Source organism: Poecilia reticulata, linkage group LG14 (genome assembly GCF_000633615.1).
Source record: "Poecilia reticulata strain Guanapo linkage group LG14, Guppy_female_1.0+MT, whole genome shotgun sequence".
Classification (NCBI taxonomy): Eukaryota; Metazoa; Chordata; class Actinopteri; order Cyprinodontiformes; family Poeciliidae; genus Poecilia; species Poecilia reticulata.
In genome coordinates, this window is record NC_024344.1 from 10,789,640 (window position 1) to 10,808,682 (window position 19,043).

The 19,043-nt window shown below is 39.1% G+C and overlaps 1 protein-coding gene across 5 annotated transcripts in view; it reads right to left on the reverse strand.

The window, feature by feature from the left end:
- sptbn2 (spectrin, beta, non-erythrocytic 2) overlaps positions 1 to 19,043 on the reverse strand; it is a 56,172-nt gene that overhangs the window by 13,233 nt on the left and 23,896 nt on the right. For all 5 annotated transcript variants that reach the window (XM_008427721.2, XM_008427718.2, XM_008427717.2 and 2 more), the window contains 23 exons: positions 12,793 to 12,944; positions 12,405 to 12,578; positions 12,053 to 12,144; positions 10,316 to 10,396; positions 9,250 to 9,365; positions 8,862 to 8,974; positions 8,300 to 8,487; positions 8,089 to 8,206; positions 7,400 to 7,558; positions 6,979 to 7,281; positions 5,243 to 5,396; positions 4,750 to 5,144; positions 4,397 to 4,660; positions 4,106 to 4,317; positions 3,328 to 3,465; positions 3,017 to 3,236; positions 2,394 to 2,930; positions 1,495 to 1,697; positions 1,304 to 1,394; positions 1,040 to 1,186; positions 659 to 922; positions 261 to 485; positions 83 to 172 (listed from right to left, as the gene is read on the reverse strand). In XM_008427721.2, coding sequence (XP_008425943.1) covers positions 83 to 172; positions 261 to 485; positions 659 to 922; positions 1,040 to 1,186; positions 1,304 to 1,394; positions 1,495 to 1,697; positions 2,394 to 2,930; positions 3,017 to 3,236; positions 3,328 to 3,465; positions 4,106 to 4,317; positions 4,397 to 4,660; positions 4,750 to 5,144; positions 5,243 to 5,396; positions 6,979 to 7,281; positions 7,400 to 7,558; positions 8,089 to 8,206; positions 8,300 to 8,487; positions 8,862 to 8,974; positions 9,250 to 9,365; positions 10,316 to 10,396; positions 12,053 to 12,144; positions 12,405 to 12,578; positions 12,793 to 12,944 — 4,436 coding nt within the window. The remainder of the gene's footprint in view (positions 1 to 82; positions 173 to 260; positions 486 to 658; positions 923 to 1,039; positions 1,187 to 1,303; positions 1,395 to 1,494; positions 1,698 to 2,393; positions 2,931 to 3,016; positions 3,237 to 3,327; positions 3,466 to 4,105; positions 4,318 to 4,396; positions 4,661 to 4,749; positions 5,145 to 5,242; positions 5,397 to 6,978; positions 7,282 to 7,399; positions 7,559 to 8,088; positions 8,207 to 8,299; positions 8,488 to 8,861; positions 8,975 to 9,249; positions 9,366 to 10,315; positions 10,397 to 12,052; positions 12,145 to 12,404; positions 12,579 to 12,792; positions 12,945 to 19,043) is intronic.

Here is a 19,043-nt window from a genome sequence, read left to right on the forward strand (position 1 = left end):
TATATATATATATTTAAGCCAAGTGTGTCACAACATAATTATTAAATTTCTTGCTGAATGCTAAAGCAGAAAAGAACCCTACCTGGTTCTTTTTGATTAACAGCTGCACAGTTGGCAAGTCTTTTCCATGATCTGTGGAAGTTGCCAGAGGCATCCGTTCTTTTACCCAAAGCTGCAAATTAAACAGAAATAAAACCTCAGCAGCCCAAAAATAAAACTCAGAACTCATCTATTGACTCCACTGAGTTGCGGGTGCTCACAATTTCATCTTCCAAGTCTCTGTTGAACTGATGTGCTTCTTTGGAGGCCAGCAGCTGCTGTCTTCTCAGGTTAAGAGGGTCTTGGAGGCTAGAAAAACTGTCAATGACTCGCTTCTGCTGCCCGTCTACCTCAGCCAAGCCTGCATCCTCCTGGGACAGAGCAACAGCCTGACTTTGTAGGGACTGCACCTCTTTCTCTCTGACCTCCATCTGATGCTCCAACATCTACACAGGTGAAAAAAAATATATTAAAAAAAACAAAAAAAAAAAACAACAAAAAAGGTAAAACATCTTCATTTGCATCAGATAAAATATTTTTGGCCAAACTTATTTCTGCTTTTTTTCAAAATAAAAAAAATAAAAACATTCAGAGCTTTGCAGCTTATTTTGATATCAACCTGGTGCTTTTTAAGGAGGATGTTGACACTGGTCAAATCTTTTCCGTAGTCGTCACTGTGCAGCTGGGTCTCAATGTTTTTCAGCCAGTCATCCAGAGCGGAGCAGCTCTGTGTAAATATCTCCGCTCTGTGGGCTTCAAACAAGCACTGGTCCTTGGTCCGGGTCGTGCTCTCCAGCTCCTCCCACTGACGCTGCAGGTCCTCCAACGTCTGCTGAACCACCGGCTTCAGTTCAGGCTTCTCCGCCACCAGCGCTTGACCCTCCTTTTAGAGAAACAATTTACTTTCAGATGAGAGCTGGTAAACTGTTACCAAGTTAAAAGGAGGAGGAAAAAAAAAACTTAAGGTTAATTTAAGAGGGTGCGTTTTCTGTTTACACACCTTATCAATCTTATCCAGCCAGTCTTTGTTGGAGGCCAGCTCTGCCATGAAGGCCTGGTGTTTCTGCCATTTGCTGTGAAGATTTCTAGCTTCGTCGTACGTCATGTCCTGTGCTGTTAGCATCTTCTCGTTAATCCACAAAGTCAGCTAGGGAGGAGTAGCAATATGGCAAAACATTACAAAAAGACACTACCTATCACAACCCATGACAAATTCTTTATATGCATTTACATATTAATTTGTATAAGTGCTTAGCTTCATTACCTCCTGCCCATCTTGCAGGAAGCGCTGAAGTTCACAGTTATCCTTAAGCTTTGCAAGCAGTTCATTTGCAGCCTCCTTATTTTTACAATGTCTGGGGAAAAAAACAAGTATAAGTCAGAACTTTTCAACTCTCAACACATCACAGAAAAAAAAATCWGAATTTTTCCCTTATCTTTTGCTCCAGCTCTGACCTTTCCTGGATTGAATCAACTTTTTCTTGAATTTTATCTGCGTTTGCATTGGAGTCATTAATAAGGCGCCGTCCAGCCTCCACCACACCCGTTATCTTCTCCTCGCTGGCCTCTGTGGTGGTGAGGAAATCCTCGTGCTTCTTAATGGCCTCCTCTGCAGCCTGAAGATTGGTGGGCATCTCGGTGTGGGACAACACGTACTCCTACACAGGCACAAAAGCAGCACTCGCATTTCAGTTTCCCAAAAAGGCTGCATTTTTCTAAAAGCTATGAAAGAGCATAAACCTATAAATTTGGTGACCTTAAAGCTGTGCACTTTTCGATTCAACCTACATTTGATGCTTGTAATATTTAGAGCAATGATAGTAAATCCCCTCTGACCTTATATTGGGATCCATTTTGATTGGTTGAAATCTTAAAAGCATAGCTTGCCACAATATTAAAGCAAACAAAAAGTCAGTTAACGTATAGCTAAAAATATAGTTATTTCCAATTCATAGCTCTGAACTTTTCACATTAAATGCATTTTAATGGAATTTTATGTGATATATAAACCCRAAGTAGCACATGGCTACATAATAAAACGKYTTTTTTTCTGTTTGTTTTTAACAAATACCTGGAAAACMTGATGTCCATTTGTATTTGGCCTCCTTTACTCTGAGATCCTAAATAAAACTCATTCCAACCAAATGCAAAAGCTTTTTGTCAAAGGAAAGCAAAAAGAGTTCTGCGCTGCATTTTTTTGCAGCCAAAGAAGCAGCAAGGCTAAATATTTTAGTTCTGTTATGCTAGTCATTTGTAGCAGGAGTACTGAAACTGATTAAGGAACAGCAGACTGTTGCAAAGAAAGCTAATGAGGTTARTTCAATAAGGTTCCATCCATATTCTWTTGTTCCAACCTGGTTGTTGAGAAAAGCTTCAGCTTGCTTAGCATCTCTAAGGAAAGTYTGGAAATCGAAGGCCTGGGCCAGAAGACTGTGACGGTTYTCCCACATGCGTCGCAGCTCATGCCAGCCAGTGTCCAGCGCCTGAAGCCTCTGAGCCAAGAACATGTGCTGGGCGTCCGTCTGACCTTGGGTCACTTCCTCGCCGACCGCTCGCATCTTCTCATAATCCTCCTTGTAGTTGTCAACTTCGTTCTTGATGCTCTCGTGCTGGGCGAGCAAACTCTCRGCCTCAGGCAGGGAAGTGGGGATGTCTTCTGAGGCCACTGCGGTCTGAGTGCGGGACAGCCAGGACTGGAAGTCATCCAGGTCCCTGAGGAAACCCTGAAGTTTGCTGGCTTCTCCCAGTGACTCCTCCCGTCGCTTCATGGTGGCATTCAACTCCTCCCACACCTCCTGAATCTCAGCCAGGCGACCTTGGATTTCTCCAGCTTGATCTGGATGTTCACTGGCGAGCTTTTCTGCCTCCTTTGTCAAATCATCCAACTTACCCTAAAAAATATGGAGAACAAAAAACTATTATTTTGTCCAGGTGTTGTTATATTTCCATTTCTGCCCAGCATGCATGTCTTCCATACCTGAATAGCCTCGAGGTCCCTCTCCATGCCAGTTAGCTTGCGTTGAAGCGCCATCACTCCAGCCAGGTCGTTGCCCAAGCTCTGCGTGGATTCAATCACTTTGGTTTTTTCCTTCATCCACGTCTGGCTCTCGTTACACTCCAGGTGGTAGTTCTGAATATTAAGGGCAGATTCCAGGGCTTGTTTCTTTTGGCCAGCCAGCTTCTCAAACTCTTTCCATCTAGAGTCAAAATCCAACACATGGAACGTTAAGTACAAACAGAATGGTGCTCATAGTGGTGAGATTAAAGGCATGTTGTTCAATATTAAACCTGTCGTTTAGCTGGTCTCTTGTCTGGTGGATTTGGTCTTTGCTGCAGTTGTCTGAGCTCAGCAGCTGCTCAGCCACTTGATTCACATCAGTGACCCGAGTACCCAGGTTGTTCATCTCAGGCTCCAGGGTGTCAAACCTGCAGCAGAGAATAATCGTTTCATTTCACTCGCTATGAAAGATTTGCATCATTATAGTACATACTCAGTGCAGGTTTATGTTTACTCTGGATATTCATTTGTKCGAACTGTACTGGTTGGTAAAAACCCGGAGAGAGACGTGATATCAATGCTAGAAAGAAACTTAATGTAGACAGCATTGATTTTTGAAATTAAGATCATTTAACTTTTCCATGTTGAATACTTCATTTTTGCATATTTTCTTTAGATACTTATAAAAACAAATGTGCCATATAATTATTATTTTATTAAAATTTGTTTTGAGATTCAAGCTACAAACAAGAAGCAAGCTGGGATCAAGTTTAGCTACAATGGCTACAATGAAAAAAGTACTGAATTTGAAGAAAGTAAGCAGAAACATCACAGTAGAAACAATTAGATGATGCACTTAGGATGGGTAATGATTATCCCAGTTTTAGCTAACCYTAAATCACTTATGTTGTAAAATATTTTGAAAATTTGGTTTTCAAGATATTTTACAACTTYATCTTCAGRAAAAMCTGAAATTGTATCTATTTTTAAAGAGAGAGAAAAAAAGCACTGGATTCAGCAACAATCTTGTTACATAATCATCTCTGCTTCCATTGCTCCCAAACTGACCTCTGCTGCACAACCTCCAGGTCTTCCAGCTTGGTAGGGATCTCCATGCTGTCCAGCCACTGCTCCTTCTCTTCCACCCACAGCTGGCAGGCGTCGGCTTCGCTGAACATGCGATAAAGCGCCAGGGCGCCTTCCAGAGCCTGTCGCCGAGCTGCTGACAGAGACTCCAGCTCTTCGTAGCGCTGCTCAATAGCAGGAAGACGTCCCTCCACCTAGAGACCCCAATTAGCCAWCATTCACTACACAGAGCATGAGATCTGAAAGGGATAAAGAAAACTAAAGCAAACGTACTTCGGGGAAATTAATGTAGGCCTCTGGCAGTGCTTGGGCCTGCTCATGGAGSGAGTCAATAAGGGGGTGGTGGCTTTGGATCTCCTCTTCAATTTCTCTCTGCTTGCGAGCTAAGGTTTGGGTGGAGAACTCGTCGTGGCCAACCTCTTGACTGGACACCTGTCTAAGCGTCTCCATAATCCAGGCCTCCATGTCGTTGGCATCAGTTTGAAACTGGTGCAGAGCCACAGATTCCTTCAGACTCTGCTCTCTGAGCTTTGTTGTCTGATGAAATTAGAGTACAAAAAACATTAATGTAYACARAATAGAAGACTGTTTAGATGTGACAAGTAAAGCTGCAAACCACAACCGACCTCCTCCAGATGAGCCCACTGTCCMCGGACGTCTTGGATCCTTTCCGTGATTTCCGGGGCTCCAAAGTGACCCTCTTCAACCAAAGCTTCTCCGGCAGCGATGCTGTTGCTAAGTGGGCCGTAGCGAGCGGCCATCTCGTCCCTGAAGGCCTCGTGCTTACTCAGTAGGTGAAGGGCAGACGAGAGGTCACGGCCACTGTCCCCACTGGCCAGAATCTGCTCCTGCTCCCTGATCCAGGCCGCCTCCTCACCAAGATCCCACATGAACTGCCACAGTCGACGTGAATCCTCCAGACGCTCTCGACGCGTCGCCGCAAGCTGGCCAAGCTCCTCATAAGCTTGACCCAGCAGGTCRACCTTCTCACTAACAAGTCCAGGCTCACAAGGTTTGTAAGCTTTCAAGAAGGAACGAAATGAGAAAAATGTATTTAGATATTGATGAAAAGAGAAGCATCCGTACAGAAAATGATGAAGGCCGCGTTAGAAGGCCTACCCTGGTCGTAGGAGGTGAAACGTTTGGCGGCTCCTTGCACCGCTTTTATCCTCTCCGCCTGACCTGAAATGTCAGCCTCTACCAAATTGTGTTTTTGCAGCAGATCYAACACATCATGCAAATGTTTGCCACTATCCTGGGACTGCAGGCGACCCTGAAAAAAAAAAAAAAAAGACAGAAAAACAAACAGAAAAGAGAAACATTTAGAGATGGAGGGTGGGGGGGTTCAGCCAAAATCTTTTAAACATAATGAAGAAATGTTTTCTCGAAAAGGTTTAACATATAGAACAATGACTAGGAAAGCCATTTTACAAAGGATTACGTTTWATTATTAGTTTATTTGGTGATTATTAGAAATAACAGCAGAACTCATTTAACCCTTTTATGCACAATATGGGTCAAAAGCGACCTGTGATAGAATTTAGAGTCAATCTTTGATACAAATAGCYGTTATATTTTTAAGTTACTTCGTTTAAAAATCACACTTTGGTAAAATTATATAAGCTCAAAAACAAGATTATTTCATACTTGTAATGTTATCTTGCCAAGTAGCTGTATTTTCAAAGATAGTACCAGACAACACTCAGTCAGCAGGAAATAACACAGGAAATTAATGTTTGAGCCACGTTATGCATTGAAATGGACGTGCATGTGTTSTTGATCAAAAGCTGAGATTAATGAAAAAGAGAAAAGAAGTGCGTTAACTGTGCTATTAATACACCATAATACAATTTTWAAAAGTGTGCAGGTMATTTTTTCTTTCACCATGCCATACTTTTATAGTTTTAATTTAAATCTGAATCATCTGGTGGATGAGTTGACTGCAGTAATTAGTGTCCATCAGCAGGAGCTTGCTAAAGGTTTTATTAAGCCTAATTTGTTACTTCAGGCTTATCATAACTGAGGCAGTATTGTCAGAGTCCAGGGAGAACAATAACCAAATTGTGTAGTGCAAGGTTTTTTAGTAAAATCATATACAAATAAATGAATGTGGAAAATTGAGCATTTTTATTTAAAAAAAATCTCTTAAAATCTTTGACTACTAAAAAACATAAAGCACCGCTGGTACAAAATACAGTTATGAAAATGAACATCTGTGTATGAAATGGGGGATATGGATTTGTGAAGGCATGAATTAGCAAAGATATGGAKTGACCAAGAGAGATTTAAATGTCAAAATCAAACAATTGTAATTCTGGTGAACACAGAGGAGGAAAACGTGGTGTACTGCAAAGAAAAAAGCAACAACAAAAAAAACATATATAAACTCTATAGTGATACAGAGCTCTAATTAAAGTGAAACTAATGAAGTCAAGCTAATAAAAGCCTGGCCGTTTTATAAAGAACAGTTTTAACACTAGAAATGAACAAACATGAGGAAATAYCGGCATTTCAAGACTGGCAGAACACAAATGAATTACGTTCACAGCTTGCTAAGACAGCTTGTCAAAATTTAATTCCTTCAGTGCTCCACATGATTGTAGTCTGCCTCAGTTAACCTTAGTTAAGCCAACAATGGCAGGCAACACCAGTCAGCCGTTAGCAGGCATGATAACAGCTAATTACTGCAATTAGGAGCAACACTAAAGCTGCTGGGAAAAACTATGAACAACATCTATCTTACTTCAGAGGATTAGCTGAGCCCTTTTAGTTAATTGGACACCAAAGCAACAATAGGAATAAGCACAAACATTCARYACTTATTTAAACGAAGCCATTCAAAATATCCGTTTTACCTTTTCGTCGGCCATCCAGTCCATAATGTAACGCATCTCCTGAAACAATCTCTGAAGGTCTCGATGGGAGTTCAGACGCTCCCTGCGGGCAGCCAGAAGTTCCTTAAGGTATTCCCAAAGTCGAAGGACGTTATCCCGTCGTGCCAGTATGCGACGCACATCATGATATTTCTCTGCTTCCAGTTCTTTGGCAACAGCCTCCACGGCAGCAACCCGCTCCCAGTATGCACCGATGTCTGTCTCAATTGCTTCGTGTTTACGRGTGGCAGCTTCTACTGCTCCCAAATCAGTTCCAAAATTATCCTTGCAACAAAAAAAAAAAAAGAAGACTGTATGAGAATCCAGCTAATCTTATTATAGTTTTAAACAAATAATATAAGTTTTTCATCAGGTTTAAAGTAGAAATGGTCAATTTTTCTACCTGAGACACTAATCTCTGGTTCTCACTCAGCCACGTCTCCCTCATTGCTGCTTTTCTGTCAAACCGAGCCGCCAGCATCTCCAGTTTTTCTTGGCGAATCAACTCGTTTCTTAGTGCAAGCTCACGCTCATGTTCAGCCTTTTCCAGTCGTTCCCAAGCCTACCAAACAGATGGATGCACAAGATGCCCGAATCATGCAGCAGACATGACACAGAAGTTTAACAAAGATTAAAATTGAAGAATTAGAGGAAAATATTCCCATTTTACTATTTGATACATTTTTATATCATTTTCAGGTACTCAAATGTGTAAAGTGCCAGCCACATTCATTGGCTCTGGTAAAGATGCATTAAAAACCTAGAAAAAAAATGCATGTTTATTGCAGCATGGGTACAGTTAAGGTATCTCTAGCAATTCATTTAAGATGAAACATCACTGATTGCTGCGGCTCGCAGCGTTGGCTGGTGCAGCCAGTGTGGGTGTTTGATAGAAAACAATAGGGGTGTTTTTTTATCACCCGCATCTGATGTTGTCAATGTGCGTTGCTTTCACATGCTGTTCTGCTGGTAAATTGATTTGGTTAAGAGATTTCTCTATTTTTTTAGTTGGAGATTACACAACAAATGTCAGGCGTTTTACATATTGCTGATGCTGAATACATCTGGTACTGTATATAAAACAAGCCCTACCTTATTTATATCAGAGATGAGTTTGCCTTCTTTTGGCATGTAAACTTTCTGATTATTTGCTCTCATTTTGCTCTGGATGGTAAAGAGAAGGACCTCCAGGTTCCCCTTTTCTGTAAATCTGTGGAGACAAAACATAGTTTGGATTTTGTAAAAAATATATAYATGTATATTTCACAATTTACAAGCTTCCATCAGGAGAACTAATACTCACTTAGGGGGTTTCTCCACAGTCCGGTAGGAGTTGAAGGCCTGAAGCTGGTTCTGAACAGCACTCAGAGAGTTAGCCAGCTGCCGATCATTAAGCGTCAGTATGGTCTGCTCAATCCATTGCAGCAGCTCTGATGCCAGGGTCTCGTACTTCTCTATCAGTTGGTCGGCCTCAATGGCGTAGTCGAGTACCTGCAGCCAAAACAATTAGTGATTCCACACAAATGGGACGGAAATATTTATACATCCGTCATGCTCTGCTTAATATATTCAAGCATGTCTTTGATTTTTTTGAAGTGGAAATCTGTAGAACATCTATGTGCTGTCAGCATCTCCTCTTGAGTAGATAATTATCTGTACACTCCTTCAGTGCTTGGTAATCAAGAACCACAAGGGAGAGACGAGCAAAAACAAAGAGGATTTCTTCCATCCAAAAATAACTCAAACCCCAAAACTTTTCATAGCTATTTAATCAAACTATTTACACTTAAAAAGTTCTTGGTTTTAAATTACAAATTCACTAAGCCAAACTTCTCAAATCGGACACACACAAGCACAGAGCTAACCTTTCCAATTCGTTTTCCCTCCACTGCCAGAGCTTTCATCTTAGAGAAGTAATGATAATAGGTCGCCACATATGTGATGATTGACTTCTCATCTGGCTGATCAACATTGACATCTGGAAGAGAGGAAGAACAGAAAGTTAAAGTACTGTGCCCCAAATATCACTTGATCAAAAAACAAGAAGTGTTCAGCTCTATCCATCTTTTGATTCTTTTACTTAAAGTCCTTTTGATTCTTTAAACAGCCTTTTGTGATGACATTAAAGTTGACAATAATTAGTGTTGTCCAAGAAAATCCAATTGGCTTTATTAAACTTCATTAAACGTGCAACTTAAATGAAGTTATTTTAGAGAAAAKCTGAATGCCTCAGTGAAGCCAGCAGCCACCTACCCTCTGGGTCCAACAGTTTAGTGAGGCCCATTTCCTTCTCAGCCACATTAAAAGCATTCTGGAGATTGTAGTGAGCATTGGACCTTTTCAGGTTGTCGAACTCAATCAAGTCAGGCCTGCAGACAATGGGAAACAGACTTTTTAATAGGAACAGGATACAGATAAGAAGAAATGACAAAACATTCACATCCTGAATGCTCATCAGGTGTGTGTGTGTGTGTATATATATATATATATATATATATATATATATATACACACACACACACACACAAAAACACACATATACACACACACACACACAAAAATCTGTTTTGCTGAAGTCATATGTAAAAATGCTTTTCATGCATGCGACACTCTTTTCTTTACTTTCTTATTTTAGGAGTATTTGGATTTTAGAGCAGCATAAATATGTCAGATGTAAGTTTATTGCGAAAGAACCTCCACTAAATGCAGTTATAAAATGATGTAGTGGAAATTTTTTTTAAACTAATATTAACATGAATTACACAGAGGGCTTTGTAGAAGCTAAAAATTGCACATTGATAGCTGTGTCACGATTTAGTTAAACAGTAAATGTAGTGAGGTAATTGAACACCTAAGTAAATAAGAAACGCCTTCATTGTATGCATTGATTAATTCATCAATAATCTCTGTTCTGAGTCACAAGTTAAGGATTAATCTTTGGTCTTTTTTCTCTATACTCTAAAAATCCTTTAACCAGCAGGGTGCACAACTGAGTAGCCAAGAATGGTTCTAAAAAAAATAAAAATAGGTGGGTTATGACTGTGATCTGGGTCATCTTGCTCCCCATATTATTCCATCTTTCAAGTCCTACTGCAGAAAGGAAGAATGCTGAAATAGAAAATGTGATAAGAAACTCCTTTGGCTGCTGCACTTCCCTGAACACCAAAGTACAAAAATATTGAATGTCTATTGTATTTGTAGGAGAATAATCTGAAATAACACCCAGCAAAAAAAAAAAAGAAAAAGAAAAAAGAATAGGCCGATCAGATTCTTCAGCAAAACAAGCCAAACAGGGATCACAGGTCAGTGAGTCACTGACCTGTGTTTGTGCACGATGGCATTGAACGCCAGGCCATCTCTCCAGCTGGTAGTGAAGTTGTGGATGTTGACATTAGGATATCTGCAGGGGTCAGATTAAAACGCATTAATCATTAGCTCAGCATGACAGAATACCATACTGACATTTCATGAAAAAAAAAAAAAAGCCAACAGTAAAAATATTCAGCACACAAGTCAATTTTAATTACTTAGAATAGCAACAAAAAGTAAATGTATTCCGGTAATTAAATTCAAAGTGAAACTTATGTAGATTCATTACAAACAATTGAATAGAAATATCCTTTTTTTAATCCCTTACTGGGGAAATTTAGGTGTGTTAACAGAAAAGTAACAGGCAAATGGAGACATGGAGATATACTGGTACATATAGATGGCAATAAAAAGAAATTAAAAGACTGTAAAACAGTATTGTTGTATAGTGTGAGTACATTAAGCACACTCAGGCTCTAAGAAATGTGTAACTTAGTAAGATCATTTAAAATATACAAACTGTGCTCTATAGTATTGCAAAAATAAGAAAATAAACTAATAGGGTTGGAAACATATTGGTATTGCTGGGAGCAGTGATGTTTATAGTTACTGGGAGGAAGGAGCTATGATGATGCTTTTTGTGCAGCTAGGACGCAGCTGTATGTTGCCAAAGGAGCTCGCCAGATGTGCAACAGTTGCATGTATAAGGTGAGACACATTATAAAAAGGTGATGCGTTATTGCCAGAATTTTTCTGTCTACAACACCTTGGACAGAGCTAGCCAGATGATTCACGATTTWTTTATTGATTATTGACGACTTATTTCAAGTGTTCAGTTCTTTTAATTTTTACAATTATAATCTACTTTCAATAAAAACCAATAAAAAATTAATCACAAGCCACATGGCAATACGGTAATCAATCTACGGCTCTGCCAAGGTGCTAAGGAAGGAAAACAAACCCAGCAGATCACATGGCTTCCCAAATAATCATCAACTGTACAGAYTTCACAGAGGACCTCAAACATCTTAAATACTGAGTAGGACCACTGAACAAAAGTCCAGTCCTTTACCTCAGGTAAGGMACTTCTAATGTCTTTTCTCTGGAGTAGTTTAACACAAGGAATGTGACGGTCATAACCAAGTATAAATCAGTGTGTGGTGACTCCAGGCTCTGATTTCAGCCACAGTTCAAACATCATCAATCTTCCAAAACTGCAGAATGGGTTTTGTTTCACAATCCTCTCAAAGCTGCAGTTATTCCTGCTCCCAACTTTTACTCCTACCCTTTTTCCCTCCACTTTACTTTCCATTTGGATCCTTGGATACGGCACTCTGAACCGCTAACTTCCTTGGCTATGACCTTTCTTCGGCTTCCCTGTTTGAGGARGATGTCAGTGACTTCTGGATAACTGTCGAGTCAGCAGACTTGCACATGATTGTGTAAGTCATAACACGGTCATTACATTAAATTTTTGTTCATAATCTTATTGTTGGTCTTGCATAACACTCAATGTGAGAGAAACGCATAAATAAGCCGAAAGTCATAATTGACAAATTTCACTTTGTCTATACAGAAATTAACAGTGTTTCACTTTATTAGAAGAATTACTGAAATAATTTAGTCTTTGAATTATAATCTAATTTACTGAGGTGTGTGTGTTTATTTTTATATAATTCTGAAGTGTTTTATATATATATATTTATATATATATAACACTTTCAGACATATGCTGTCAGCTTCTTACCCTGCTGTTTTCATTTGGCACCAAAGCAGAAGGGCATCTTTGGCTGACTTTTTCTCTTTGTTGTCTTCCGTTTCCACACTGATGTCTTGGATCTGTCATTTAATCAAGATAGCAAGGTGTTTATAAATTACAATTTCTAGATTCAGCAGCATATTTTATAGTAATTACATCGGTATGCAATAACACCTTCTGGAGAGTGAGAAAACAAAAAGTCATAACAGGGAGCTCATAACTAAAACATAATTATTAGAAAACCGCAGTCAAGCGCCATCTAATAATCARGTTTTATGAGCTTCAAAGAGGAAGTGCAAGTTTGCATAAGGACAACATTACAATATAAACAACCACTAACCTGAAAGCGGAGGATTATAGTCCATATGAGGCCTAAGGTGAGACGGTGATTTCCATCCACTATATCATGGGATCCCATGTTTTCTAGATGGACCTTTTGCTCCTTGAGAAACTGCAGAGCTTTGTCAACATTCTCCAGGCAGTGGATACGCATGCGGCCCTTAGTGGGTTTTGGCTACAAGGGGGGAATAAAAAAAAACAACAACAAAAAAAAAAAACAAGATGAACCCATTTGAATGTTGTTGAATAAAAAATTCAAGAACAAATGAAATGGAAAGGTGGAGCTGACAGGAACTTAATGGGGAAAACAAATAGAAAATGGAACACAAGCAAGTCCATGTAATAAAAACGAACAGGTCCAGTGAAAGTGGTTACTTCCATGTACTGACCAGCTGTTCTCCTGAGAGGACTTCCAGAAGGCGGATTAACATGCGGCCATCCCGCAGATCTGTGTACAAGTCACCAATGCGACAACTCACTCGACCCAAGTGAGAGTTTACCCATTTGGTGAAGGTTTTCTTCTGCACGGCTTCACGCTCATCTGTAAAAATAGCAGACCAACAAGAGTGAGCTCGCATTGCCTTAGCTTTGACGTGTACTCAGCCTGAAACCGTCCCATCAGTGTTTCACAAGTCTATATGCTCCAAATGCACTCCTCTGAACAGTCGTATTTACATGAGGCTTTAGTAAATAAATATTCACAGAAAATCCTTTTTTTTTCTGTAGCTGACAGAGCAGAGCGAACGGCAGCAATTTAAGTCATGAGAATTTAAGGCCTTGCCTTGTGTACTCCCATTTTATAGACAGTTTCTTTTGTCTGCAATATTAATCCAGGGAGGGTTTTCTAATCTTAATGGAATAATTCAGGCTTTTTGAAGTTCTGCTAAAAGATTACAGGCAGTCAACATTTTACCTGCAGTAGATAACTTTCTTGATGTCTTTATTTAGTATAAATCCAGATTAGTTGGTCTTTGAGACCAACTTTGCTTCAGTGTCAAAAATCTTGTGGTAGTTATAGTCAGGGTAGTCATGGCACAGTTTATAAAAATTTATATTTTTCAAAACTGAAAATTGCCTTAATTAATTATTATAGTTATTATAGTGTTCTAAGAAAATGTAGTTACCCAATTTCACACCCACTTTAATTTCACAAAGGATCGTCACTGGTGGCACAGAGCCTCCCACCTCCATTTCCTGTGTAATTAATCATCAGCCTCTGTGTAAATAACCACCCAATGCAAACGTGACAGTGGTTTAAAGGTTCATAAAATAGTGTCAGCATAAACCACAGTGACCTTTTTGAGATTAGAGGGTTTTTAAGGCAGTAAGACGAGTCTGCTTTGGTCTTGGCTCCAACTGGACTAGCCTTTAGCTTCMSTCTGGGACCAACTCATCTGGATTTATACTGAATTATGACACCAAGAGTTTTCTACTGCAGGAAAGATATTGGCTGCTTCTAAATCTGAACAGAATCATACTTTAACAATCCCTTACAGATCAATCAATCAAATTTTATTTATATAGCACTTAACAACAGAGAGTACTCCTGTATCAAAGTGCTTTCCTTATAGATCAAGATGTATTGATGCCATCTGCTCAATTGTCAATCAAAATATCTAGAATGACTAAGCTTCAGAATAGTAAACACAGCACAAACATTTAGCTGCATGCATTTTTTGCTGTTATTGCAGGTAATGCATTAAGAGACCCAGGTTAGACCTGGGTTATACAGGTCTAACCCAGACGTGGACTACAGAAGTAAGAGGCTAATCCTGCTCCACCAACCACCCAGGTGACCCAATTTCTAAAACATAAGGTCTCCCTCACTTTGGAAAACACTATTCTCGGAATATAATCAGATATAAAACCAATTCAAACCAAAAAAAAAAAAAAAAGATGTGTAGCACAACATTAAATCAATCTTAAGATTCCCATAACACAAATAAAAAGGCCATGATGACATTTATTTATTAGCAGCAGTTTGTGTGAATTTAGGTGACCACGATGTGCACTGAATTATTTGTTTGCACAACTTACTGAACTTACTACAAAAAGGGAAAATAAAAATCATTTTAGAAAACACTGCAGTTCATTAGACGTCCGAGTTAGTTATGGATAACTAATAAATGGACAATTAATTTGAGAGCACTTTGAAGAGAATGCACTCAGGTACCTAAAGAAAGTTTATTGTGGTAATGAACATCAATTACTATCCGGTCGGAGGAAAAAAGGAAGAAGAAGAAGTTGAAGAAAAAAAAAAAAAGAAAATTAGATTGTGAAATATAAGCCCTTTAGGGTGGAGTAACCCCATGGTTCATAGTATTTGTTCTGGTGCAACCTAAAGACATTTYTGTCGTTTTCTTCTGAAGCTATTTTCTGCTAAAATCAGCTGCTCTTTCTGACAGGAGACAGACACACTGCTGTCCCAAGACAGTGATAAAGTGCAGCTCATTTAAAGCCTCAACCTAAACTCTGTACAACAAAGGCTTCCTGTTCAATCTGGAAAAGCTTGACAGAATCTGACAGAGCAAATGAGAAACTCCCCAAACCCAGGTTCATAAAATCTTCAAAGTCTAAAGAGAAGAAACTGATATTACAATCAAGGGGACCTCCTTCCAAAATTCCAAGAAAATTGTATAAATTGTACTAAAAAACGGAATCAGATTGTTTTAAAAACACAGACAAAAGCAATGACTGAATTTGTTATAATCATGTCCCACAGCTCTTCCAACTTATTGCCACCTTGCCTGGCTGACATTTTCTTGGTTAAATTGGAGTCACATTTCCATTTTCATATTCTACTTCCCAGATAAGTCTAGAGCTCATAGTTCAAGTTTACAGAATATAGACAACGATTTCTCAAAAACACGACAGGCTGCTGGATGAATGACAGCTCTAGCACCTAACCACCAGGCTTAGCAAGTTTTCTGGGGGAAACCTTGAAATGAGTATGAGCTCGATACGTCAGCTTTCGGTCACCAACTAAACAACATGCTGCTGGCTAGGTTGAGCTTAATGTAATAATAAAAAATMAATWAAAAAAWTWAAAAAAWTTTAAAAWYMRGKKRWKRRSYWWKRMYWARRMCMARSCMRKKKWARRAAMMMCCYKRWWAMCYKRAWWAWTTWWTTKRARGRAWYYTWAWWMYTTTTTCACAAAATCTTATGCAAAAGGTGTGGCATTTCTATAATCTAATGTAAAAGCAGGTTGCATCAAAATACAGAAAACTACTGCTGTACTTCYATGCTGTTCATGGCAGCAATGCTTTAATTTTGTGCAATGTTGTCTCTCTGCATACTGCAATTTTGTGTGTTAGTGTTTTGAGGCCGTCTTYTATTTAAGGTTTTAGGTGTCAGTATAGTTTTACAGAACAGCCTCAAYAAACCTTTTTTCTTGTTCTAGTGACACAAATACCACAAAAAGCTATTACTCCATTACTAGGGGCTTATTAATGAGTTTGGACCTGTTTAATGAACCTGCAGATTTATGTGGATTTGACAGGTGGACTAAAGCAGAGAAGTCAACATTCCTTCTGTGGCTTAGTCATGTTATGACAGCACCCAGGAGCGAGAAAGACCCAGGAGCGAGAAAGATCCTGTCAGGAAATGGAGGGGTCTCCTCAGAATACTTTCAGTACTTTCCAGTCTGAACGAAAGCACAAGCAGAAATAATCACATAAAAATAAACAGTTTGGGTTTTTTTTTTTTTTTTTACATTCATGGACTGATGGGTTTTACATGCACGAGAGGATTGTGCTGAATATTACATTTGCAGATCAATGCCTAAATTGGGCATTACGTTCTGCTAGAAAACACTAACGCTCAGGTTCAGCAGCAGGAAGTTTGGTGGTAAACTGTGTCATTTTAAGTCACTGAAGAATAGCAGTGACAGATGATGGCGGGGGGGAAGGGGGAAAAAAAAAAAAAAAAAAAGCAGGTCTCTGCTATGATGTCAACTGTCTCCAACGTCATGTAAAATACTTGTGGAGCCTGCCAACATAACTGCAAATTACAGTTGCAAAACTACAACGGATGACAAGACGGCTGATGGGTAAAATATAGTCTTTCAAACACACTCCCACTAAATGCAGGATAGCATTGCTTGCACTTTGACAAAACAGAAATTCCTATTAAAAACAAACACAGTTTGAAGCAATCTCAGGTTTCGAATCTAAAGCTAAACCAGCATGATTTTCCCCCAGATACAAACACAATACATTTTAAACCTTAAAGGTGAAACGGCTTCTCAAAGCCAGAAATGAGCACACTATCAGAATGTCTTTTTTTTTTTTAACTCTTGATCCTTTGTGTGTGCAAGCTAAAAAGAAAAAACACCAAGTKACTTGAATTTGCAGCGCTGTGTTTTTTCCTATTGTTTACTAATGACAGATGAGAAACTAGTAGTTAGAGGCATCATTAAAAGTTTCAAGCACATTTGGGCTTGTCCAGCCACTTTGAAACCGTTTGTAGATGGTGGTAAGCGCTAAGTATATGTCAGAGCAAGACTAAAATGAGGGCCTGTCCCAGCCAGTGCACTCTTTAACAATTCAAGTTACCGGAATTGAGCTCTTGTTTTCCTCTTGTTTTCCGCCAGGAGGAATGTCTTCATTGTTTAACACAACAATTAATAACAAGTAGTGACCTTCCCAAATTGTACAGCGTCTGGAGTCTTTTCCGGCAGTCATTCATTGCCAGACGCTTCGCAGCCCCAACCAGGATTAATAAGGTGGAAAAAATGAGTGACTAATTCCAAGATCTGCATTTAGTGGCTGAACTACAAGCCAAAAGTCTCAACATTTGTTTTTTTCTAATACTGTGCATGATTTCTGGCAATGTGACACTTGTCATAGATCAACTTTGCTCAAGAGAGCRCACTAAATCACAATGTTAATGAGTCTGTCACAGACCAAAGACTAAAGCAACATGTTTGGAAAAATTTGATTGGTGATGATGTCATTGGTGGATATGCTAACTAGTCTGAGCATTCATGGCAAACTAGGCTATAAGGAAGAAGTTGTAAAGAACCAGTGTGAGAGAGGTTGTRAGAAACGCGTATACATTCCTGTAAAGCCTCTAAAAGTTTATTCCACTGGTTACAAGTATTACTTATACATACATAATTTTATGATCTGTTGAACGATGCCAGTCTCATTTCTTGTCAAACATTTTTGTTGAAGCGATTTTAAAATCAAACTCTCTCAGGAGTATTAATACTTTAGGGCTTTTCAATAGGAAACCAGTTGATGAGCGCTTTAATCAGAAGAAACTCAGGCAGATTTTGATAGGAATGTTAGATAATTAAAACTTGACTACCTCCTAAAGGCACATGTCACCAGCAGAAATTTTTGATCTGTGATGCTGTATACATAACAGGCAGTGTTCCAGAACAAGATTCCAGCCCTGGTACAAGACAGAAAGTCCGATCACTGATTAAATCCTGTTTGTCACATCACAGAGATGGTGTCCTAACACACAGAGGTCACAATTCAACACTAGAAAAGAAGACGCCCTTGTTTATTAACAGTATCTCATTTATAACTATGAAATAGATGGAGCTAAGCATCATAAAACAGCTGGACCCAAGTCCTAATTTTACCTTTTTCCCTATAAATAAGAAAAACACAGACCTGTTTGAAATGGCAAAAGTTCAAGTTAAGCAGAATTTTTTTATATTTGTTTTTAATTAAAAAGCCTGTTTGACTTGTAGATCRCCGAATTCTTCAGTGAACTTTGAATGCCTCCACTGTTGGATCTTTCTTCTCTTGCACAACATAAAATAAGTGGCATTACAACTAGAGAGGATTGCACACAAGTTTTGCCATCCCAGATATTTCAATAACCGTTCCCTTTATTGCCAGATATGCTTTGTAMTCGTCTCACTCCTTGCAAAAATATGCAAAACTGCAAGAGAACCTCGCAGAGGCTTAAAGCAGGTCTACCTTCAKTGCACAGGCCGGTAGTCATTAGGAGCTGCCAACAATTTCACCTTGCTTCATGTGCGGCCTTGGCCATGCGCAGTAATTCCCGCTTTTCTTTGTAGTGCCGCTAAAATGACCTTGATTTTGTAAACTCCTAACATCCTGTCAGTTACTTAACCCGACCTTTCATTATGTGTGCCTTTGTTCGCAACCTCTGCAAAAGAAGGTGCAAACTGCTTTCATCAATTTGTCTGACTTTATGACATTCTCCACACAGAGAAAATTACTGAGCCAATCACTTAAGTGCTCATCAGTGGGAGTCTGACTTTTCTCTTGTTTTCATCTTTAGGTTCAGTAAAAGATTTCCTAGATAGAGATAGCAAAAACGGCAATAAGTTTTACGTCAGGTGTGTAAAGGCTACCCAATATGTGCTGGAATAAAATATTAAAAACATGCAAACACATTTGTAAGCAGCAGACTTCATTTAATGTACTAAAATGGGATAAAATATTATCTGTGGCAGTGCAGTAAACTACCCACTTCAGGGCCAATATGATATTTAAAGAAACACCGGAGTTGCTTTAACTAGTGAATGACATGCAAAAGTTGGATTCATTGAGGCTTAGCTATAGAATATCAATGCATTTGTTGGTCTATATTGATACAGGGTTCGGATCATTACCACTTCGGTGACCCATATAAAAAGTCCAATCTGTCTCATTTC